The sequence below is a fragment of the Helicoverpa armigera genome, chromosome 14 (assembly GCF_030705265.1).
Source record: "Helicoverpa armigera isolate CAAS_96S chromosome 14, ASM3070526v1, whole genome shotgun sequence".
Lineage (NCBI taxonomy): Eukaryota > Metazoa > Arthropoda > Insecta > Lepidoptera > Noctuidae > Helicoverpa > Helicoverpa armigera.
In genome coordinates, this window is record NC_087133.1 from 7,903,537 (window position 1) to 7,929,426 (window position 25,890).

General features: G+C 34.6%; 2 protein-coding genes across 3 annotated transcripts in view; one reads left to right on the plus strand and one right to left on the minus strand.

The window, feature by feature from the left end:
* Positions 1 to 25,890, plus strand: part of LOC110381732 (suppressor of lurcher protein 1) — a 359,122-nt gene that overhangs the window by 233,186 nt on the left and 100,046 nt on the right. The window contains exons 6-7 of the mRNA XM_049837140.2: positions 19,271 to 19,427; positions 20,016 to 20,075. Of these exons, the coding sequence (XP_049693097.2) occupies positions 19,271 to 19,427; positions 20,016 to 20,075 (217 nt within the window). The remainder of the gene's footprint in view (positions 1 to 19,270; positions 19,428 to 20,015; positions 20,076 to 25,890) is intronic.
* LOC110381734 (uncharacterized) lies at positions 2,019 to 6,428 on the minus strand. Of its 2 annotated transcripts, none has more exons than XM_064037906.1 (3): positions 6,323 to 6,428; positions 5,354 to 5,644; positions 2,019 to 2,153 (listed from the first exon to the last, which is right to left on the minus strand). In XM_064037906.1, exons 1-3 carry the CDS (start codon positions 6,365 to 6,367, stop codon positions 2,142 to 2,144), a joined length of 348 nt encoding a protein of 115 aa, XP_063893976.1. In that variant the 5' UTR covers positions 6,368 to 6,428; the 3' UTR covers positions 2,019 to 2,141. The 2 variants fall into 2 exon arrangements, with proteins under 2 accessions (XP_063893976.1, XP_021197803.3); XM_021342128.3 differs by lacking the exon at positions 2,019 to 2,153 and adding an exon at positions 2,611 to 2,875.

A 25,890-nucleotide genomic window follows, 5' to 3' on the forward strand; every position in this document is an offset into this window, starting at 1 on the left:
TCCATTCGTTTGAATGAACCGTTCTGGAATTACCGACCTTTATAAATACCTCGTTTTGTATACGCAATAAATAATATTTATTCATTGTTATTCGAGTTATTAACGTTAAACAAAGGTTAAATATTTGAACAACATAATCATTACATTTTCAATGTGAAAGTATATCTGTCTGCTTGTCGGTTGCGTTTTCACTCCAAAACTGCTGAACTTATTGAAATGTTTGGACTCTTAACTCTAAACTTTAGAGCCTGAGAAAGGACATAGGGTACTTTTTACCCCGTTTCTGGAGGTGCTAGAAACCGGATGGTAACAGCAAATTTTTAATATGCTTAAGAAAAAAAACTATACTATCTTTGAACAGCCTGCATCCATCCAGTGCTTATTTTACAGGAGCAAGTTCAAAAAAGTTTTTTATATTATCCTTTTTTTCCCACAAGGATAAAGTGCTGCAGTGTGAAAATGAGGATATAGTTTTTTAAATTGAATGCATAACATTTATTTTGGTGGAATTTATAGGTATATACTTATTATATTGTATAGGCCATGCTTTGTTTGAATGCTCTCACAAGAATTTGGTGGATTTCGATTATATGAAATTAGATTGTAGGAACTAGCTTAGTCAGGCCCTTTTTGTTATATTACTAAAATCTATTTTTTATAAGAACAATACCTTTATTTTTAATTCTCTCTTCTGCATACTCTGCACACAAGCTATTGTCAATTTCTACATTCTTAAAATGCAAGAAGATCTATCAAGAAGGTCTTTGTCCGGTCATTATTTATTTTTTTGCTCATACTTATCATGTTACCGACTGTACGACAATTGCACTAATAGTTTAAGTGCCCCAATTGTTGAGGAGATCAAAACGCTGAGCCGGACTCGATACATAGAATCGATACCTAGAATAGTGCGATCCGATATAGACTTCGAGTGAACCGCTATCGATTAAGGAACTATGTAACGATGATTAAAACTTGTACCTACCTTCGGTATTAGAGCTTCTAATGAAAAGGGCGGTTAGACAAAGTTTTCTTCTACATAGGCTGTTTTATAGAGTAGATATAGTTTGGTGATTTTTTTTTGTGAATTTTCTATTTTCATATGACTTTAATCTGGTGGTATGTCGATAAATTATTATGTGAGATAGATTCTAGAAAAATATTGTCATCTACATATGTATATAGTATTATTTTAGTGTTTGACAATTATTGCTAGTTCAGAAGATGAATTGATAGAATATATTTACGCTAAAACGGAATAATAGATCGATAAACCATAACGAAACTAATTTTATTTTCTCTAAAACCATTTAACTACTAAGCATTTCTACATACGATTAATAAGTCAACATTTGTAGTTTGAATAAAATAACATTCTAATGATAATAACGGATGATAAAACTATTGCTTTAAGGTAGCCTTCCGAGCTAAGCGTCACTGACGCAGCGTTTATAATAATGCCCACGAAAGCGGCAGGAATTGAATACGACTGTACTACGGAATCTCGAAGTTCAAAATGTCGATGTGCTGTATTTATAAAGTACACAAATTCGAAATTCTATACATCGTGATTCAAAACAATCGCCATCAAGTACTTCGTCATAACGAACTTTCGATATTCCGTACATTGGAATCATGAACATTCTCAATACAGTACTTCGTCTTAGTGTACATTCTAAGACAAGGATTTCGAATTTGTATCATTTATTATATAGTACATGGGCATTTTGAACTTCATAATTCCATAGTACAGTCATTTCATGCATTATCATCTATTTGTCGCTCGGTCGCGGCGTGATAGTTGCGGTGCATTGAAACTACAGACGCTTGCTTTGAAAGGCTACCTTAAAGTGACTAATTAACAAATGCCTAACGCCGATAAAGTAAATAGGTAAAACAGTGTAATCATTATCCAAGTATCACAGAAGTCCGAAATAATACGGTATAAACTAATATGTAAATTAAATACTGAAAAGTGTTTATAAAAAAAGTACAGATTTTCATACGATTGCCTTTTGAATAAACACATTTCGAAACAATATTATGCAAAATACACAGAAATGTAGTATCATTTCGTACTTCTATTATACACAGTTTCAAAATATTTTGTCGGTTTCACGTCATTCTTCTTATCCTCTCGTCTAACGTCCCCACTGAAACAAAATACATAAACAACCTTATTATTTTAACATTAAGGATTGTATTGCATTGACGGCGACATCTCTAAAGTCATACATAGTATTTGGTCCTTTTCAGAGGAAAAATCCATGCAAACAAATTAATTAGAGGACACACACAAATTAATCCATTTTAAATAGTTTGAACATTAATCAACAACGTCTCTGCCGAAATCTTGAATTTACAACAATAATGGAGCTTTTCCTCTTATTAAATCCATTAAGTACCCTTATTTCACACTTTTCTTGCTATTCCATTATTCCAAAATGCATTAACTAATAACATAATTTGTGTGACAGATCATTTTATAAATGTAATGTTGCTTTAATGTTCTCTAAATAAGAGGTCTGTGTCATATTAACATTTCGTCAATGTGTGCAGTTTTCAATCTATAATAGGAACATTGTGGAAAACATTAAATAAAAAAATAGATGACGATTAAAAATCACATTTATTTCTGTTACAAATAAGGTATAATATTGCTTGTAAATAAATTGTGACATGTAACAAAATGCTCTGAAAATAGCTAATTAGCGACTTTGTGCTCATCATGGGTGTCGTGAATGAAAGGCCAGTCCACGTGGTAAGGTGAGTCAAACTGTAGAATGATTTCGTTATTTCTTGCTTTTGATGGATCGTGACTTGTAGAGTTAACTTCCTTCTCTTTGTCGTGTTCATATTCTTGAATCATGAGGTACTGAAATGTGATTTGTGTATGTTAGTTTTCAATATATTTGAGATAATCAGTAATCAGTATTGTATAAGTGTTGATGCGTAGAGAGGCGAAATTGTCCTTAGTAATAATTTATTGTATAGATAGTTCAACTCAGATTTGCGCGCGGCCCTATGTGTGCGTCGGCTTGTAAATAATATACAACTTTCATTCGTGTGACAGTGACGTCGTCCGAGGATGACGTGTTCTTATCGCTTTTTTTATGTCGTTTACAAAAATACTAGTTATTCACGGATAAATTATTAAGGAGTCAGGTAAAGCGTTTCAAACAATTAAACAACATTCAAAGCCTTTTATTATTAAATAAGTTATAGTATAGTTCATACGTCTTTTCAAATTGACATTGACAGTGTCTAAGAAATAAATGAAGTGAAATATCTAAGATGAATTAAATACTGCTTACATATTTTCTAGCTCGGGGTACGCGGACAATAAATAAAAGTGAGGACTAAGAATGTAAAAAAAAGTAACGTTTTTCAAGTACCTAGCGATTCAGAATCATTATAAAAAAATTAACACAAAATTACGTAATAACTATTTTTCTGTAAACACCTGTATACAACCCCTAAATAACTGTATTTGTACCTGACTGTACCTCTCGTCACGCACACAAAGTCACTGTATATGTACAAGGATTACCCACACAAAAGGCCGCGCGCACGACTGAGTTGAACTTACTATACTTAAATGCGACATTAACTCTCTGTCTTCTGAAACTAAACGCCTATCAATGATCAAATCTAGCTCTAGCTAGCGTATGTTACAAACACAAATAATTACTTAGCATATTTGAGATATTAATAGTTCTTGTCATATTCAGGAGGAGTTCCCAGCTTACTAAATAGCAGCTGACTTCATTGCTATGGTACTACGAAGGTGACATTTCTAAGCCTTTGTCACCAAAATGACAGTTTCATTACACGCCCACGGCAACACTAAAACCTTGGATTTCAGTTGTTTTCCTATTTAAATGTAAATCAGTACATAACTAGAGACTGATAGTCTTTAGGGAATCAGTCTCAGGTATATAATGTTTTATGTAACCCTGGGAATCAACCACAGGTACATAAGGTTTTATATAAGCCTTTTTGTACAAAGTTGAATAACCTTTTTTCTCTGTCTTTTGCGATTAAGGGGTTACAGAGGAACTCGACGAGAAACTTTTATAGAACTAAATGTTCATTTATTTTAGTTCTGTGAAAGCACTTACTAGGTGTTTGAATAATTTTATCAAATAAGTAGATATTTAGCTTTTTAGACCATTATGTAGGTTCATATCCCATTAGTTCCTGCCAGCGGTTTCACTAGTGCCCCATGGGAATTACTTGACGCACCCGTATTAACACTAAGCCTTCCTCTATAAATGGGCCATCTATGATATGTTTTTCAAATCAGACCGGTGGGTTTAGAGACTAACGCGTTCGAGCAAAGGTACAAAGACATCGTAAAACAAACCACTAATATATTGGCTTTAATCTTTAACCTAACCAACATGTCATAACAATATTGTCCAATCCAATTGACAGTACAATTCAATACAAACAAAAGAGACAAAACTTCCAATCGCAACACTAATATAATTCTAAAAGGATAAACATAAATCGCTTTGAGTACATTTGGAGAGCAAACAGACCTTCGGCTTGTAGGTAACTGTTTAAACATCGAAGTTTGTGTTACGTTATGCATGTCTACAATGGCGTTTGACTTATCTTTAGTGTCCTTACTTATGTTATGGTGGCGTGTTTGTATGTTTTACTTTCATGGGGAAGCTGTTGAATTTGTTGAAATGGTATTTTGTATAGTTGAAAGTCATATCATCATCTTCCGAGCCTTTTTCCCAACTATGTTGGGGTCGATTTCCAGTCTAACCGGATGTAGCTGAGTACCAGCGCTTTACAAGGAGCGACTGCCCTATACAAGTATATTTCGTATAGTTGAAAGTGAGGTCTTTCAATCGGTACTAAGTCTAGGTCGCCAGCTAATTCTTTATGAGACAGAATATGGGGGATAAACATATTTTTATTTGTATAAGATGCAAGAAGCTCAATCAAAGGCGAATAATGTTGAAAAGTTAAAGTATTAGTTGGTTTAGATTTGTATTGTACTAGGCACTAAAACTATAGTTATCAGCATGAATCTTGAGCGCTGACCTTCATCAAGAAGTGATTTATTGGCAAAGAACCAATCTCGAGTGATGGCTATGACGCGATGCGCTGCGGGCCAATCACCGCTTTAGCCCGCCCCCGCTCCTTACTTCATACCACAAAAGGGACCTAATAAATTACTTCTGCGCAGGTGAAGTTCAGCGCTCAAGATTCGTGCCGATGATTTTACCAATGTTAAGATTTCTTCCAATTTGATATTACTGACTTAGTACAAAATTAAGTACCTAAGTTTTTTGAGAAAAAAACAAAAAACACAACGCATCAAGACGTCACTCACCATATAGTTCAAGTAACTTGCCATCCCGTCCAAACCAATAGACTTCATTTCCTTCTGCTTATGCTCTGCCATTTTCGTCATTAATGGAGTCAAATGGGTATCCATGGCTTTGCCAAAATCAGTCATTAAAGCCGACAGCCGTTCGTAAGCTGCACGGTCTGAAGGGGATTCTTGGTGACCTGACTCCTGGTAAGATGAATCATCGTATGATGCATCGTGACTGGCTGGTTCATGGGAGTCTGCTGGTTTGCTATTCCATTCGGGGGATCCTGCATCTGGTCTTGCGTGAGCCTGGAAGTATTGTGGTTATTAGTTGGACAGACATGAGATCGGAGGATTAGAAAGAGTTTGTAATCGCTCGTGGTGTTGCAATGACATCAAATGGTCTTATTGGGAAAATAAAGATTAAAATTACTTCAGTTACTATTGAAAATTTTTGATGAATCCTTCATAGATTCGTAGAGTTGGAAAAATAGATGTGAATAAATTTTCTAGTAAGATTTAAACAAGCGATTAACAAGTCTTATTTTAGGAACGTACCTCTTGACAGCAAGAAGTAACACGTTAGATTTACATCCTATACCTACTGAGTATTGTTACAATAATGCTAATGACACGCTAAATTATTCATTCATTCGGATGTCGTTATTCTATTTAATGGACCACGATTATCATATAAATGGAACATTGTATTAATCTATGCTATTCCTAAATTTAGGAGAGATGTATTCAATTATATTAGCGAATCAGAAAGAGCTTTGTTGTCGAACTATTTACTTTTAACTTATTACTTTATTCGGTCTATTGCCTGCTTTTTTGAGAACTATAAATCTTTCCACATAAAATCCCGTATATTTCGAATAGATCTTTAGACGGATTGACAGATAGCAATCAGTTTATCCGAACCGAAGAAAACGGAACTCTTTCTGACACAAAAAACGAGTACGATGCCACACTCAAAATACTCACAAAATAAAATGCGGACGCAACTAACAGAATTGAAAGGAACGACATCTTTGACTTGCAAAGACAAAAATAATACGTGAAACAAAGCCTTGTAACCCTTTATAAATAGAGCGAATCCTTTATTACCTTTGAGTGAATCGGAATGTCACGTCTTTATGATAAGGCTAATCTTTAAAGTAGGGGAGGTCAGCCATTGTGTTGAGAGGAAACGGGTGCATATGTTATCAGAAAATGCTGATTTTTTTTTCTTAGGGTTACCGTTCTTTGTTGTGTATTTAGGACACTATTTTTGATTACATTAAGGCTTATTTTTTGTACCTATTGTAATGTAAAGACCGAGGTGCCAACAGCAGTTTTTAATCGGATTGAAACATATTCACATACTCACCGCATTTATTCGTTCGCTCCAACATTTAAGTACTCAAAACACAAACAACACCCCAGGCCCAGAGTTAGCAAAAACAATAACTCATCATGCAAAACACAGATTGTTTCGTAACACAGATGGAAAAATATTTGTCACTCTCCATATTACGAAAGTTGTTTTGAATTTTCACAAAACTGTTGCGTTTGAGTCCGTCACTGGGAATATGAATGTGAAATGGCTTTCGAATTTATGTTAAGCTGTGATGAGCATATTGAGTTTGGTTAATTCAATTTCTGTGTATTCTAATCAGTATTTTGAATCATTTTATCGAATTTAGATTACTTTCCGGTACCACAAATGAAGTTCATCGTTTTATGTACCACGGTAACCACATCTATCCCAAAGCATAAAGCAGTCTAAAACAAAATGGTGGTGAAATTCCTTCTTGGTCCTCTCATCAATTTATTCAATACATTGAATCGATAGCATACTTAATGCTGTACTAGTTACCCCTTACGGTCGACGTCCCCTCATCACTTCCCATTAACAAGTGATAGCCAACTAAATCCTTTTTGTTAATCGGCTTTTCCAGAACTTTCCACGACCGTATTGGTCCTTTCTTGACCCTTATGGCCGCAACATCGTCTCCTAAGCCGCGAAGATTGTTCACGACATTGTTGTGGTCCTACTTAGCAGTTTCGCACCTTATACCCTTTTTGGGTCGACATGTACTTAATCTAGGAGGTTATCTACAATTGATGTTAACTTGAGTTTCTCTTTTACGAATAACTTTTGTGTATGTGTGTGTGTGTGTGTGTGTGTGAATATGTGTGTGGTTTACTTGATTGTAGTATTGAGTTCCTGTCCGAATTTACAAAAAAAACCGCGAACCACAAATAACTCGTAATTGCAATCGTTAAACAGAAATTCAGTTTTGGACTTTAAAATAAAATTAAGTGTATTGAAATATTAAAACCAGAAATGTAGCGTCAAGTATAAAAATCTATAGTCACCATGACTTTTGAACATTACGTTAAAATTTTATTATAATTTCAATTGCTTGAACATACAAAGTTAGTTTTTCATTCTTCGCCGCCGTGTCATAAACGTGACTGAGTGACATTTTCTAAGCAAGCGATATACCGGCACGTGATTAAGATAAACTTCATTATTCTTTATTACCTCACTTATCTACAAACTTGTAAATACTGTTATTTTATATGATTTCTTTGTGTTAGAATATTCTATTACGTTTTTTTTCTCACCTCGCCACGAAGGACCAATTTATTCCCTTTAGGACCAAATATTCATAATGTGGTTTTTACGTTTATGATGTGTCTCACCTTCGTTTTAAAATATAAAAATAAACGACTCAGAATATTTATTTTATATTCTCATTTTCTCATAAGAAAACTGTCGTCCTCGCTCCAACTTCAATTACATAAAAATGCTGTTTATTTAACAAAGAAGAAACAGTATTAAGGAGTTCCAATATAAAACTGCTGATTAAAAACCTAATTGTTAACAATTGTAAAGTTAATTGAAACAAGCAAATAAAAAAAAAACAATCAAGTCTGAATGGGACTCGTTCAAAAACTGGCCAGTGATATAAAATTACCTTTTTCGGAAAAAATGAAACCGCAACAGGTAAATAAAAAACAAATGAATGAACCATTTTGTTTTATTATACCTTTTTTAAATTAAGAGTCACATTTATTTGAGACTTGTCTAACTAGGCCTGCGTCTGGTTAGACTAGAAGCCGACCCCAACATAGTTGGGAAAAAGGCTCGGAGGATGATAAGCTGCACCCAACCTCTTTCTATGTGCTTTAAGACTAGTCTGATGCAGCTGAGTATCTCACCTCTTCAACCCAATAACCTAGGCAACCCGATACCCCGTTCTAAGACTGGTTGTCAGACTTGATAACCTCCAACTACAAATATCAACGAAACTAGAGAGAGACAATTACTCTTAAATGGCAATCCAATAAAACAAACTAAAGGGTAATACAGGCCAATGTAACAATACTCGACACTTGAACCCAAAATAGCCAAAAACAGTTAGTAAATGGCTCCTAACATAGATTCCCATTTGCTTGTAACGTCAACACTGATAGTCCACGTACCGTTTATTAAATTAAACCCTCTTAATATTTCAGTTGGGTCCCCTATTTACTTAGGATGCCAAGTTATGCTCTTATCTTTTAGTATATAATGTCCCACTGAGATTATATGAAAGCTCTCTCTCTTTCCGAGGATAGTTTTCCGAGAAAATCTCGTGTTGGGGTTGTACGTGGTTTTTCTGCTGATTCTACTGATTAAGGTGGTAGACTGCTAATAGGTAATTTAGTGTTCTCATTCTAGTTTATTGCCTGATCTAAAAGAGGTTTATGAGATTCTACTTAAGGAGCTAATGTTTTAGTTTCTAGTTCTAAATGTCTTATTTTAAAACTATTTGCCTCAAGCATTTTTATCGGTCCATTTTTCACAGCGGATAAGAGATCAAATTAAAAACGAAAAAACTAGGTTTATAATACAACTTTTTCAATGTTTCCTTAGAAAATTATCGGTCCAGATTATTAGACTGAGGTACATATGCCTCTCTTTATCTTGTAACACACATTAATTTCACTAACACACCGTCTACTAAAACCTTAACCAAACCCCACAATTCACCTTAACGTTCCCAAAGACCGTTTGTCCCGGATCGAAACTAATGTGGATGTTAAGCAACAACCCACGTATTCAATATCCCGGTCACGAGCGCGAACCATCATGGAACGATCATTAGTTGTCATCGTCTGCCCTGGAATGGACTACACGTGTTGTCTCACTTAAGTATTAAGGGAGAATTTGTTTTTATGGTTCTGCAAGATTTTTCCCTCCACCTCGAAGTAAATAGGTTCAGATCCGTTATAGGAAGTCAAATAATCTGTAAAAAGTTCAACAAATAAGTCTGGTTACCACCCATATCTTAGCAATGTTTCATCTCAATCAATTCAGCATTCTAAAGCGTAACAGACCAACTCATTAAATAAAGTGTAAAGTAAGGATATGACATCTTAGGATCTGTTAGGTATCTGTAGAGATCAAAGGGGGAGGCCTATGTTCAGCAGTGGACGTCCTATGGCTCGATGGCTGAGATGATGATGATGATGATGATGATGAAGGATATGACATGGTTGCCTTAAAGTTATGTAGCTTGTATCTCAAGTTGGGGATTAGATTTGATGTATATCTTCTTTGTATTTTCAAATTGGATGTTTTGTGGGCTGCCATGCGGCTGCGGAGCGGCAAAGGTGCGTTAGTCGTCCAGCGCACGGATGTTCATTTGTTTTCATACAAAACACGCGAAACGGCAACCATGCAACGTTTATAACATTGGTATCGAATTGCTTCGAGTACCATGAAACCTCTGTTTATCCACATATGTATAGCAATATACTCCAACTACAAATTCGATGTGTAAAATATAAAATGTTACAAGTGTACGTTACATCGTTAACCACAGCGATTTCACAGCCAAACGAAGTGCTCTTTGGCAATTATTATTCATTTCCATTTCAGAGGAGCGTTATTGATTAAGCAGTTAAGGCCACCGTTTTTATCAATTATGTAGTTGCCTCCTTCGTATATTTAATTATATTCTTTACTTTTTCAAAGTTGAAATTTTAATTTCTCGAACGATACCTTTGACAAAGTTTTATGACGCTAAAGTTTTACCTTTACCTATCAATTTATCTAGGTGATCATGATAGTATAATTCATCTACCATGGTTATTCTTAAATGACTGTTATACTCAGAATCGCCAATGAACTAAACTTTTAAAAATAATATGTAATTACACCCATATTTACTCTACATACAAGTGTATGTTAATGACTTATTTTATGAAACTTTGTTACCTAAGATGTTATAAACTTGAAAGGCTGTCTGTCATACAAACTTAGTCTTAGGTATGTATACGGAGATGGACAGTTTGTGTCAAGTCTCTTATTTAGACGAGGGTCTAACGCGGTGTCCTGCGTGAGCGACGAACGCGACGCGACGCGACGCTGCGAACGCGACGAACGCGATCAACTCAACGGCATTCCCTACATGCGGCCTATGTGACAGTCTGCGGCGAGACGCGACGTCACGCGTACTTGTTTTGAGGGCGACCAGACGCGACACCGCGAACTATTCAGAAGCGTTGATTGTTGTGGGACAAAAAAAACATAAATATTAAAGAAATCGTTTATTAGTACAAACAAGTTGGAAGATTGTTGCTGTCTGTACTTTAAATATGAACTTTCAAGCAAAATTGTAACACAACTTCTCCATGATTTGAGAAGTAATGACCAAAATCACGTAGGACATCTGTCGCGTATAGCATCGCGTCGCATTACGTCGCGTCGTGTTGCGTCGCGTCGCGTCGCGTTCGTCGCTCACGCAGGACACCGCGTAAGATGGCCTTATGATATGTTACTTCATTGCCTACTTATTATATCATATCACTTTTCCCTTAAAGTTAAGATATATTATTTAAACTAGGCTAATAGAAATGACTTAGATTAAGTAATTTTGTCTATTTGTCTGTGGGGCTTTCACGCCAAAACTACTGAACTGATTAAAAAGTTGTACACACATAGTTACCCGGCTACGGGAAGTGGTTCTCCTGGGAAATGGGATAAATATCAAAGAAAAACTCGTAGACAGACAGAGTTATATTCGCATTTATAGGATTACTATTCAATATTCACATCACCATAAAAAAATACACGCTCATAAATGCCTCATCATAATAAAGCTTAACACATCAAAGAACAGAGCATATAAAAATACAATGTTAAGGCGAACTTCAACGGTATGAGACATAAAATTCCAACACAGTTTTCTTTCAAGAAAATTGAATATTCATGTCAGGGGATGAGTACTATCTTTCATAGAGGCGCTCAGTTCAAATCGCTGGAACGTTATTCTATGTTTTACATTTTAAACTTTCAGCTGTACTTAAGTCATTTATAAGGCTTTGGACGTATCTTCAAGCATTTATTAGCCAGTCTCTTTTCAGAACATTGACTCTTATAATTATTTTAGACCTTCTTACAGTACCTAGCAGTGATTTACTTACAAACACTTTCACGATAAGGTTTCTAATGAGTTTAAATTAATTTTATTTTCACTTATAAATCTAAATGAAATGTGAGTATGGAGGTCTCTCGAAAACTAAATTCGAATTGTACATGAAGATTTTAGCTTTAATTCTATTTTGTACCGTCTCGTTGATAGAATACTAAACTAAGTAAATGTCGAGATGGCTTGGGTAAACTTAAGCTGTAAACAAGGCAGGACAGGTTGTTTTACCACCTGACAGAATAAATAAAAATGAACTAATGTAAATTGAATTTAGTTCTAAAAGCAACCTCTTTACAAGGACTTGGAACCGTGACTTGGAAAAAACAAATGAACACAGATTTGAAGTGTAACTGACTGTTCCTTGAATACAGTTTGAAGAAGTCACATTTGAAATTAGAATTTGTTTTTATTATGACGCAGTTATGAACAAAGTGTAGAACACATAATTACACCGCAAACTTTGAACTAAAATCACGTTTAACTGTAAGGGTTTTCCCTGTAGTTAAGAGGATAAAAGGAATCGTAAAATCAATACAAAACGTAGCAGAAAATTTTCCAATGCAATTAGTGTTGCATCGATATGAAAGTCTACTTGAACAAATTGTCGGAACGAAAGGTTCTCAATTAACTCGAAGTCATACACAGGTGTTTGATTTTACAAGCGGAAGTTTAATTTAGCATTTCCCATTTTCTCTCTGAATTAAAGCGAGAATATCGAATGTATTTTGATTTTGATATTTTTTGAAAACAAAGGAACAAGCTGACAGGATGAAAAAGAAAAACGATTTTTTTAATTTGGAAGCCGGGTAAAAGAGCTTTGTTATTTAAGTAAATAAAAATTGCACCAAATTTTCAAAGGCTTTAAATTTTAATATAAGGCACGTATCAGTCCGAAATAATGTGCAGTAGCCAGGTATGCTTCTACTTAACCCTTCGAAAAATATACTCAACATAATATTTTCTTCATAAAAATGAGTTTTTCCCCCGCAATATATCGTAAATCTCAGCGCATCGAAGTTTGTCACGGCACTGGCTTGTCATAATCCGGAGTGCATCGGTACAAACAAGTCGAAGTGTCTCCAAGTCTGCAGTACTCTGCACACACGGAACACCTGTGTTTGTGTTCAGTCAGTACTTGTGTCAACATAGTGTTGCTCACTCGGTGATCCTTTTTATATGACATGCAGTGTAGAAGACTAGACAATCTTCGTGTTTCTCACTTTGTGGTCCTTTTTACTTGGAGTGTAAAATGTCTATGCGTTTTATTTCGTATGTAACGCGAATTAATATGACCGGTTTTTTGGGTTTTCGAGCAAAACCAATACACATAGGCAGCCATATTAATACGTTTGTAGAGATATTGATGACTTCAGTTTTTTTTTTTTAAATCCTCTATCGGATTACATTCACTGTAAAATAGTGCAGGGCTTTAAAAGCATTTTTTTATTATGATGAAAAATTTTTTTACAATAGCGTTGTAAACATAAAAACTAATTGGGGTTGTCTTAATATTTGATTACAAAATCTTGTCCAAGTTAATTATCAAATAAATTATCTTTCAGAAGCTTTACTTAGGACCCTTTCTTGACTTGCAAAGTTTAACTTTGCCTTGACTAGGACCAAAAAATTTCCAAATTAATGAAAGAAAAAACAAATACTTCTGACGTTGTAATTAAATCTTTGTATTCGATACCGTTAAATAAGTAGAACTGAGAACAGAGAGCTTCACATAAGAGGCTTTGTTCGTTTAAAAGCCAAACATTTGAAAGAAATAAAAATTGGTACTTTCATTTGAGATCGAAACTTTATTCAAAAAGTCCATTAGGTATTCACTTGTAGGCTGATGAGGGTTGCTTTGTATTCTTTTGAATTGTATAAATTCTGACTATTATATGAAGTAGTTATTATAATATTATGTAAAGTAACTGTTTGATAAAACTGTTTTACATACATGTAAATAAAAGTTTTGAATATTTCTGAGAGATTAAAGATAAGCTTCGTTTAAAATGACGCCCTCGATTATTTTGTAGATACTTTTGTACAAGCGTAAAAAAATAACCAGTAAAAAAAGTTTGAACACCTTTCACCACGTTCCATTCATCAGACGATGTTCGGACCAACGTTACCTTTTAAAATTATTTCGCCACTGCAGCGTCTGTCAAACTTTTGCGCAACATTTAATTTTGCACAGTATTTTCGTTCAGTTCACAGATAGTGACGCCGTCAACGTTTGCTTGCCATATTGAAAAAGTAATGAAAAACTCTCCCGACTCAAAACTCTGGCCGTTATTGAAAAACTATTTTTATTCGAAGAGGGTGAAATTTCTAGAAACTCTCAAAGTCTCTTGGGTGGCATAAATTGTTGCTCTCTGATTTTAATACAGTTAGGATATACTTTTTATCACTGCCATCGATGGAAATGTAAAAATGATGGAAAAGTCTTGTTTCAAAGTTTTTTTAGACTTTGTTATTTTTATCTACCTAAATACAATTTTGCCACTCTAATATTGAAATCAATAGCTTTTCAGTATCATCCAAAAATAACTCGGCTCTTCCACCGGAAAAAGGTGTTTAACCTGAAAATGGTTTCAAATGCAAAAAATAAACCGTTCTAAATTCGGGAACGTTGCCAGATTAGTTTACCTAGTTTAAACAGAACCTTTAGTTACCGAAATACTCGGATGAATTTAACCGTCCAAACTAAAATATCGAAGTTTCTAACTGTAAATGGACATTCACATTTATACAGGGCATTTGTGAATGTCCCATTGAGTTTGGAACGACGTAGATGGATAATGCTTATCGTCGCTGGCTTGGTATAGTTTTAAGAACCTTGTACTCCTGTTCTGTATGAAGCAAGACTAATGCTGAAGACTAAAATAATCCCACAGACGCATTTAACGATGTAACACACGATAATATCGTAGTGACTACGTTAAATCCGAATGGGATGAAAATGGTGGTAGTAGTCGGAGTCATACGAACGTGGATAGACCCAAATCCTATTATACCATAAAGAGAAACATACAGAATAACACACTCTGCTCTGTAAACTGATCTCTGTAAAATATTGTAAAAGAAACCTCAATACAAATTGGAGTGTAGTTTAAATACAATGTAATTAGATCATTACAGTCAGTGAGAGTTTGTATATTAGAACGGGTTAGCCTCGGGAACGGTACGGTTTGAAAAAATATATCGGGTTTGAAATGGCCCACTTAGCGTAGGTCATTTATATCAGTAAATGGGTTCAGGCAATAAAACATAGTTATGTTTATTAAACATCATCTTGTACCATACTTTTATTTCAAACAACACGTTCAACATTTCAAAAAACCTTCTTAAATACGTGATCAAAAGGCATTTCGTTCACACATTTTTCACAAAGCCTTTGTTTCATAAATCTTGAACAAATCACAATGCTCGAACTTTGTACCGGGACGATTCTTTAAAGGCTCTATTTGTACGGCGTAGAAATCTCACAAAGCGATGCAGAAGAACACTTGTGACTTTTGAGCCGTTCCCAATAGAAGTGCACGAGCTCTCAATAACTGCATACAGACGTCATATTGTATGTACTTAACTGCGGCTTAGAGTGTATTGCTTGTGAATTATCTTGTGTAAGTATATGGTTTGATCTTTAAAATAAATGGACGGTATATATAATTTTAGCTATGTATCTAAGTTATTTTAGTCTTATATTTTATTCAATGTGGACTTAGGGTCGCAACTTAATATACCTATGTTGGGTCTTATTCACGTTGCTATTCTTGAAGGTTGTGGTTTTTAACCCAGTTCTTGGTGATATTAGGTAACTAGAAATCAGCAATTCCTGTAAAAAAGAGAACCAAAACAATCCAAACTACAAAATTATTCTAAAGACAGATCTCCGCGGGTATTTTTTCGTTTGGCAACCAAAACTCAATTCGTCTACATCAGTCATTTGTCAAAGTGAGTTATTTCGCGCCTAGAGTTACAAATTCGTCCATATCTAGACATCGGCTTGATGGGGCTCGTTTTAGATTGATAAATAATGTTTTATTTGGAACTATTGATTTTTACTTCTGGTAGGAAAGCTCTTAAACATTTTTGAGTAGGTATTTGAAACAACAACATTTGGCTGTGTGGCGAGTAATGGGACTTAAAAATGGCACATAAACATTCGCATCAAAAATCTAAAAATATAAAGAACAAAATTATAAAGGTTAATAGTAAAGCTATCCAGAAAAATAAACACAGAGAAGCGACTAAATAGAAAATACATTTTAATTTGGAATAAAAAAAAAAGATATTCTCTTTTTGTATAGGTAAATTTAAATGTAACCCATTATAAACCAATTCTCACGTATTGAATTTTTGAGACATTTCAATTTTCATTTTATCGCCAGCATCAATACAAACTCTGTAAGTGGATTAGGTCTAGCGTGATAAAGGTACACAAAATCTATTCTGGCAGCCCCTTTGACTACTATTGAACATACAATCCTTTTACTTTCGTAAAGTAAATACAAGAAAAGTTATTTTTATTACTCCTTTTACAAGTTAAACTTTTGCTCTATTTTATAGAAATAATCAATCGACTTTTATGAATAGTTTTTGAACTAAGTATAATTTTATTTTATTTCAACTACAAAGTCTTTGCAGTTACAAAGTTGTTATACTTTATTGCGTGCTTATTTTATACAGCGTTGAAAACATCACTCATTTGTTTTATTGCTTTGTTTATTACTCCCGTAGTACAATGCTTTTCTGATGACTGACTAGCTTCTACCAGCGGTTTCATCCATGTCCCACGGACTATCTAGCTTCGAAACAAATTTCCACATCAGTGCAGTAGTAGTCCTTTACTTTAACGCGTTCAAACAAACAAACTCTTCAGGTGTATAATTTTAGTAAAGATATGTTTCGGTCTTGTGATCCCAAAAAAATATATTTGTAATTAAAAGAGCTCTTCGTTACATGTCTGTGATTCCTAAGAGGCTTACATAAACAGAAATATCATTAACCTCAAGAGACGGTCACATACAAACAAAATGACGTATACCCACCAAACGACGAATGCCAGTTGTTATTAAAATTTTCATGAATTTAGCTCAGACTGTGACAAATAATGCCGTTTTGGGAACGCTGCACTGAAGGTAAAGTTTCAGAGGGTCGGAGTTTCGTGTTTGATTAATTTTGGGAATATTTTACTAATGTAGAATGGCGAGAATGTTTGAGATAAATTGTGAAACTAAAATGTGGGTTAGATTTAGTGTTAAAACTGTGTGAAATAGAGTTTGGCAGAGAAGTTGTTGATAGTCTGTCAATGTAGGTAACGTATTTTGAATAAATTAATACGCCAGCTAACCCAGTAATAAAGCATGATTACAAAGGGCTGTGAAAAGGTCTGAATCTTGGTAAAGCTAATAATTTAATTAAGTAAGAAACACCAGAACCGCATAAAATGCCATAAACATATTTAGAACAAAACTTTACACATTCACTTGTTTCACCGCGATCGTAAATTGTAATTTCATCTCTGTTCAGAAATGTAATATATAAAGCAAGTTTACACATTCGCCTCCCTATACATACATACCTTAACATAAAGCGTGGTAACTGAATGGAATAAGCCACGGCGTGACATGCCTAATCCAGCGTGTGTACACATACCCTACTATATTGAATGGATTTTGAATAGTATTTCGAAGTGAAAAGTCCTCTGTTAAATGTTACGGAGAACTAGTCACGTGGAGGATTAACTTTTTCACTGCTGTATGAGTAGAAGCTATACGACTAGTAATATTTTTCATTCTGTCTGTCTTTGTGACAGTCGATACAGGTATTGGAAAATCGAAAACTATGACTGTTAAAGCTGATTACAATCTTGGTCCCTTGTTTTACTTTTGCCTTTGATATATCTGTGACCGATAAGTCAGCTACGCAGATTTATATTTATTCTAGTGACAATAAGTAATAAGACTAACTTGACACGGGTGCACTCTCTATTTACTCACTCGCATAGTGTGATTGGACGCCAATCCGATACGAACAGATATCAGGCGCACCGGCCGCTTAACGTGAGGCATTAAACAAATGAATAACATCATGACACGGTAAATATATTTCCTACTTTACCCGTCTTCTCATTTTATCTCTCAAATATCTGACTCAGAATCCAGGCGACTTCATATCAACATTTCAGGCTAAGTAGACTCCTTAGACATTTTTTCCACATACATTCCTACATATAGGATTATTAAAACTCAAGCCAAGTGTTATGTTAGCAGTTAGACGTGCCTCTGAGTATATTAACTGTTGAAACGACTGGCTGGCGATAATTTAATATGGCTAAAGGAGATTTTATAGCGAAGAGGGATAGTAAAGTGTTACAATGAAATGAATAAAGAGAACAGACAGTTTGAACGTGGATTGCAAGCAAACATTGTTGTTAGTAGTGTTGGCAGTTGTTTTTAATGTTGTGTTTTGTTTTTATTTATTTTTTATGACGCCTTTAAAGTGACGTGATATTCGGTCAGCGTAGCGTACAAATTGTATGTAACACAAGAATATGATTACCTACCTATACTTTGTGCAATATTTCTAATTATTGGATAAGAAGTCGTGTATTCAGAATTTAAATAAATACTGAAACTAACATATATCGGATATTATTAAAAAACTTTTTTGTTGTTAATAAATGTGTACTATCAAAATAGCGGCACGAGATTGTTTTAATAACATTCAAATTGAAGCGGGTGTTAATAACAACATCAATCTAAAATCAAATAATAGTTTGAAATTGCTTTCGATGTTTTAATGCTATTACAATTTGAAAACAATTTAATTTTGAATACCTAATATTTGAATATTTTGACCGAATGGCAAAGTTCAATGTATGAGTATGCTTTATATGAGCATATTTCATCGATCATGTTTAATCATATTTTGAGTGATGTTGCATGACATACCTGATTTATACTTCCCACTTCTAAATAAATAAATACACCTACCGGCCAAGCGCGAGTTGGACTCGCGCACGAAAAGTTTCGTTCAAAAAAATCACGTATCTTATTGAATTGATAACAGAATAACATCATCTGTGATAATTTGAGCTGTCTAGCCATCATGGTTAATGAAATACCTACTGCGTGTTGACAAATGTACAGATGGATAGCGAAGTTTTAATAAAAGGGTCCCTAGTGGTGGAGGTGGTGTTACTAACGAAAATTTCAGTTTTTATGTAATAACAGATTTTGTTTTCAACATATGTTAGTTTTAAGGTATTTATCTAAAGGCCATTGATTCCTGCGAATAAAGTTTTAAATAAGAAATAATATCCTTCGGGTACGGAATCCTAAAAACCACATGCGCATTTAGAGGTACTAATCCCCTGTATTGCGAAGAATCACACAGGACCATTCAATGTTCCAATTCAAACTTCGAATTACAATTTAACTAACCCACAACATATCTTCCACAGGTATATTCGATACGGACGGTGTCCACGTTCCGGGAACGGAATGCGACTTCCAGTTCAGCCGGTCCGGGAGTCGACCGACTCATGGCCGACTGTATAGTCCTCGATACCCGTCCATCTATCCCAATAATGTGCGGTGTTCCTACCATTTTCATGCGAGGTAAGGGATAAGGATGTTATTGGTTTTTGTAGAAGTATATTTGACGGTGCCCTTTATCATTGAGTATAGGACAGCTGCAGTAGTTTTGAAGAGAAATTCCATAAAATCTTAGAATTTTTTGTTGTAAGCAATTAAAAAACGATTGCTTCAGTAAGCTTAGAAATTAATTGATAGAAAAAATATACCTATAAACAGTCAAATTCAAAACATCTTCTTTTTTGGAAGTCGGCTAAAAAATGGACTCATGTTTATCCTGAAAAAGAAGTAAGAAGCACAACACATCAATTTACCTCTATCTGACAAATTTCTTCAATAAATTTTCAACCTTATCACAATAGTGGAAGATTAATGTTCGATTGGTAAAATTTGACAGATTCTGGTAGATTGGCCTGCTGGCGTCTGTACATTATTAAATCCAATCCCCATTTATTACCTTACTGGTTTACATTCTCAGAAACTCAGAGTCGAATTCACATTCCCAATGAAATTGCATTCTTGTTGCAACAATAGGATAAAATATCTTCCCGGAATCTTATAAACCATTTCTGAGTAAAATGAAATAAAGCAATAATTCTACTTTATTTTCAGACCAAAGGAACGCGTGAAAATTGTGTTCGAAGAAGTCGCACTTCAGAAGGGTGACATTAGGTAAGTTTTATCCCACCAAAAACATTAAATGTAAAAAAAGCCAAGCCTCTACGCAATTCCTCCACCGTAAAAAGTTTTGAGATCGCATAGAAGCCAAGTCCTGTTCAACTTTATTTGTAATAATAAATCAATATTTTGTGACCATATCAATAGTTTCGTTCACTTTACAATAATATTGACTTGGCCATGAGCACAATAAACTACAAATATAATACAGCATATCTTGGAGAGGTGAAAGTCAATCATGAAGTTTAATATCACAGAATTAAATACTTTTAGTTTTTTCAATTGTTACTAAATGACCGACAGTCAGTATCATCCAAAATCATGAACTGCACATTTACTATGGCGCATGGTTGGTCCATGGTGATCTCAAATTTCAATCAGTCCAATCGTAAAATCATGTCCATATAGAATGTATCAATTCAATGGTATTTACACATTATTTCAGGGAGCGACTATTAACTTGTGCTCATGGCCAAGACAATATTATTGTAATGTGAACAAAACTATTGATATAGTCACAAAATATTGATTTATTATTACAAATAAAGTTGAACAGGACTTGGCTTCTATGCGATCTCAAAACTTTTTACGGTGGAGGAATTGCGTAGAGGCTTGGCTTTTTTTACATTTAATGTTTTTGGTGGGATCTAATTTATTTTTTGTAGGTCTCCTTCTTCTCTAAGTATATAACAAATTAAATTAACTTACATGCAACTAACTAAATATATAACAAACTAAATATGTAGACCTAAACTAGCACGTAAACCACATTTTTTAAAAATAAATTAAACAATTTCGAAATTGACGAATTTTTTAATTGAATATCTTTTAGAATCAAAGGGGTTTATTTCAGAGATAGATGGCACTATCACATGAAATTATTTGTTTTTTTTTTTACTAAAAACCGTAGCGCGATTTAGACCAGGACAACGCCATCTATCGAGCGAGCATGCAGTATTTATCGCACTGCATTAATATGAAAGATTTTATCATTATTCATTTTATTTTAACCTAGCTTTTTTATTCATATGTATATATATTTAATACATAATAACAATATACCACACTACGTAACAATAAAACAAATAGTAACATTTTGTACATAAATAAATAACAAAGTTATCAATGCAGTCAAAATTCATACACAATGTTCTTGAAAAGCCGCAAATATAAATTTGTTTCCTATTTTTTTATTAAGTTTTAAGGTTTTTATAATTTTCCCTTTATATGTAGCCAATAACCTATCTTGGTGCCAAATTTGAAGGTTCTAAGTTTGCTAGAAGTACCTTAGACTTTTGATGATCGGTCAGTGAGTGAGTCAGTGACAAAATGGTGTAACTTTGATCGCTCATAACTCGTAAACTATTTATTCAAATTTCTTGTAATTTTGGGACTGAGCTTGTTCTAATACTAACTCTTGGTCATCGAAAACCTAAACTCCTAGCTTTGTTCACATGGAAGATACAGGGGGCTGAAATAGCCGCGAAACGCTTCGAGAAAAGATGGTACGGCCGTGCCCGCTTTGCTCGAGTCTTGGCTGGGGCACTGCCGTGCCCTCAGATTTTGAATCATTTTTTACAAGAACTACGACTGTATATTTAACACTATCTTCACTTTTTATCTATATCCAAGACATTTTGTTAAATGAACAGCATGAAACTAATTGAATTTTCTACCCTTTGAAAAGCCTCTGAAGGTCCACTTTCATGTCTTTTTCAGCTCACTACCTGTCCAAGTTCATAATTACAATAATAATGTCCAAATTAAGAAAAAAAACTGAGGTAATACAGCTATAAGCTAGATTTCATCGTCAATCGAAACCAAAAGAAATAACGAAAACCAGTAACAAAGTAGTTATAAAACCACCACAACGTTCTTGGACCATTCTGAAAAAAACCTCACAATATTTCACGAGACATTACAACCGCCATCATCATCAGTGTATCAGCCGGAAAACGTCCACTGGTAGGAAAACCAGCCCCCACCATAAATTGCTATTATTATAGCCAAGCAGACATCTGTTGGCTTTCATACTTGTATAACGGGAACTTTTTTATTTTTGCTCTCTCTGGTTATGCATTGTAAAAGATTTAGTCTACAGTTTTATGGTGTCTTCTTTATTGGGTTGAATAATAAAATAAATTTCATGTATGTTTTCAAATTATAATTGATTAAAACAAAGCCAGATTTTTATACACACAAGCGAAAATCAACCAGACCAATATCTACCTACTCTAGACTTGTAAGATCCTATCATGTATGTAAATTGTAACAAAAGTTCGTAAAGAAGAAATGTACAGATTATTACACACATAAAACTTATCCGCAGCCATACACTTCGATACCAAAAAACCAGGCACACTTAACAAAATTAAAGCCAAATAAAAAACACTGACGACACAAAATAAAACCACTCGAGCGCCCATAATCCTTAATGTTCAGCTAAAAATCCATCTATAAAAGTAAAATTGCACGTAAAGTTATTCCATAAAGTCACCGTCAATATCCGAAGACTGGATGATAAAACCGAGGTGCGCCTCATAATCGAATTTCTGAACGAAAATATTGAATATGATGACGAGCTTACAACTAGCGCCACGTGCGACCGTAGTTTCCGGACGTCTTGATATTTTTGTGACCTATGCTAATAGGAACTGCGGAGTACGGATATTACCTGAATAATGTGGAGATTTCGAACCATATTTGAGATTTTCTTCTACGATGGAATGAAGGAAATTGTTAGTGTCACTCGTACATGAGAACATTTTTATCATCAAAGAGTTTGATATGTTACTTAAACTCTTTTACCTTTTTACATTAGCGGATTTTCCAGAGGTTTTTTCCGAGTGTCACAGCTCGATTTGTACGGGTAAGGTCGCGCGGTTATTAACGTAATTCTTGTCCCGACAGTCGTCAATTGTTTGCAGTCGCGCGAATACAACACCGCCTACAACTGGCCAATGAAGCTCGCAGAATACGCAAACGTGAAAAGGTCGTATATTTGTTAAAAAAATATAATTATTTTCATTATTGAACCAAGAACCAAACAAGAAAGTTGTAATAGACATTCAAAGGGACAACCAAATACATGCAAAATTGCAAATGCTAATATAAAAAAAGGCATTTTCATAAAAGTAAATAAAACTGTGCGAACAATATTGCGTTAATGCACAAAAGAGTAAATTATGCATTGCCGACCGCGAAGCGATTTCGGGTTTCGGTTGCTGGCTTGCTTCGGCGAGTTCATTTCAGTTATATTTCTGCGAAAATTCATACTTTACTATGATGAGATTTTAAGAGGATAATGTTTGTTCATTTGTGTGTAATGTAAAAATCTGAATAAATTTATTTTACCACAGTTTCCTCCGGACATGGAAATAAATTATTGAAGCTGTACGAATTACTATGAAATTAAATCGAATTCCTGAATAGACCTTGAAGAAAAAGTTTATCTAACCAGTTTTAACCAGTAGTTAAATGCTTGTAGATTATTTTTATTGCATAATCTACACCAGATGTATAATATTTCTGAAATGCCATGTCAACTTTAGGTATCTACTCAGGAACTTTAACCATCTATTTTCGTGGTCCCCATTCCCATTAACTCACTGTTTGATTGAGTCACTCGTCCAGAGTATTTATTTACTATATTCAACTTTTTAACAAAAATATGGTAAACCCATATTAACACCTCCCAACCACATATGATAAACAATATTATTCACCCTTGAGAATACCTACACGCATGATTTCGGTTCTTCCGTAAAACCGGTTAACCAAAATCGGCCAACCGTAACCAATCCCTAAAGCGGGTAGTAGAGAGTTGGCATAATTAAATTATGGTTTTAACGGTCGACTAGTGCTCACGTTAATGAGCCCAGCTCATAAAGTATACGTACTTGTTTAATTAAGCGGATAATGCATGAATAGGCCGCTTTAGGACGCTACGTCATAATGCAGCCTGGAGGTCTTTTGCATAATAGTTTCGGTTTCGGTCAAGTTGCGGGGAAATTAAGGGCTATCTGTGAGTGCCTGTTGGGGTAATTATTTTTTAATATTTAGCGTTCTGAGGGAGTAAATTACTTATACATTGTTATAATCATCGGCAAGGATATTGAGCCCTGACCTTCACCTGCGCAGAAGTGATTTATTGGTTTATTGCCATAAGTGTACAGTACACAAAGTTATCCCCACTCTTCCGCCGAGAGCTCATTATCCGTGCCGATAACTATACGTAGTCTCTTTTAGATTTGATGTGGAGATCCACTTCATATATAGGACGAGTAAAAACATTATATCTCCCTTCATAGATATGACACCTGTACCTGACGTCAGAAAAAACTCTTGAGCTTTACAAAAATTTGACAGAAGCCTATTTATTTAAAACCAAAGAGCTATGATGTCACGTGCAAAACGTTCCAAAATAGGTACACACTATATCTGAACACAAACTAGCAGCATCATGCATATGCTAATGATTATTTGTTTATACCTAAACAACAGAGGTCTGCGATCTGACCGTCTCAAACATAACATAACCCATATCGCTCACTCGGCTTTATAACTGGGTCAACCCGAATAACTTCCATTTCATTTACCTTTGACGTTATAACAACAACCTGTAGCTAGTTTTTCTAACAATTGATGGCAAAACGTAGGTATAGATAAGTATATCGTGATTGAAAAATATGTAGGGAATTTGGTTAGTTTTTTCCAAAGCAGATTTTACGTTTTTTTGAAATAGAAAAAAAATATTCAAATTATTATGAACATTCCGCGTCCCAAATATATGTTGACGGACGTAGTAAACCCACACTGGTTCTCTATAAATTGATAGGTAGAACACCGACACTTTCAGTACTATAAGCAGTATGAATTATCATACTGACATCAACTTTCAAAAGATCCTAACAGCTTACCTATAAATGCCTACATGAAAATTCCCAATTACCTACACTTTACCTTTGGACTACCAAAAGCTGCAACACACCAAAAACATTTCTCCCTTAACTCGTACAAACTGATAAACTATAACACAATTAAAAAACAAAATTAACAGCATATTCCACCGCCTTGGGCGTTGACAACGACAGACCGGAACACCTTGTAAAGGAATTTGCTCAAGCTAATCCATTTTAGGGCGGCACGTAACTGAATTTAGTAGCGCACGAGTTAAAGGAAAATTTTAACGGCTATAGTCAACATGGTGACAGGTAAATATTGCAGCGTTAATTTTGTGTATGTACGGTTGACCGCCCTTAATTTTGTTTTGGTAAGGGCTTTTTGAACGTCATTTGGCGTCATCACCTTGTATTTTATATGGGTACCTTATCTATATTAAAACCAGAGGACAAAGCAATCCCAACGAGTTTCTTGCCGGTTCTTCTACGTGAAACGTACATTATGAAAATACTCACTAGCTTCTGATGTTGCGTATAAGACTGTAATACCTACTTAGGTAAAAATAAAAATCTTATCAATTATATACTTAATAGGTATTTTCTAAATGAAGCAAGAAAGACTGACTGAAATTACCTATCATATACCTATGCACTCGATATAGGAATTGACCAGCCACCTTAAATGATTCCCAGAATTGACAAACCACATAGAATTTCATATCTCAGTACAAACCGTCTACCGATCCATATTCCTAACTTCGCTCCTTAACATACCTTGACTAAACTAAGAACATTCCGAGAAAGGAATTCCGCAAGTCCATCCAATGGAACTTCCCTAACTAAATGTTAATTCAACTAAATTATTCCTAGTATAATATTATGTGAGCTGTATTAATTAACTGTGTAAT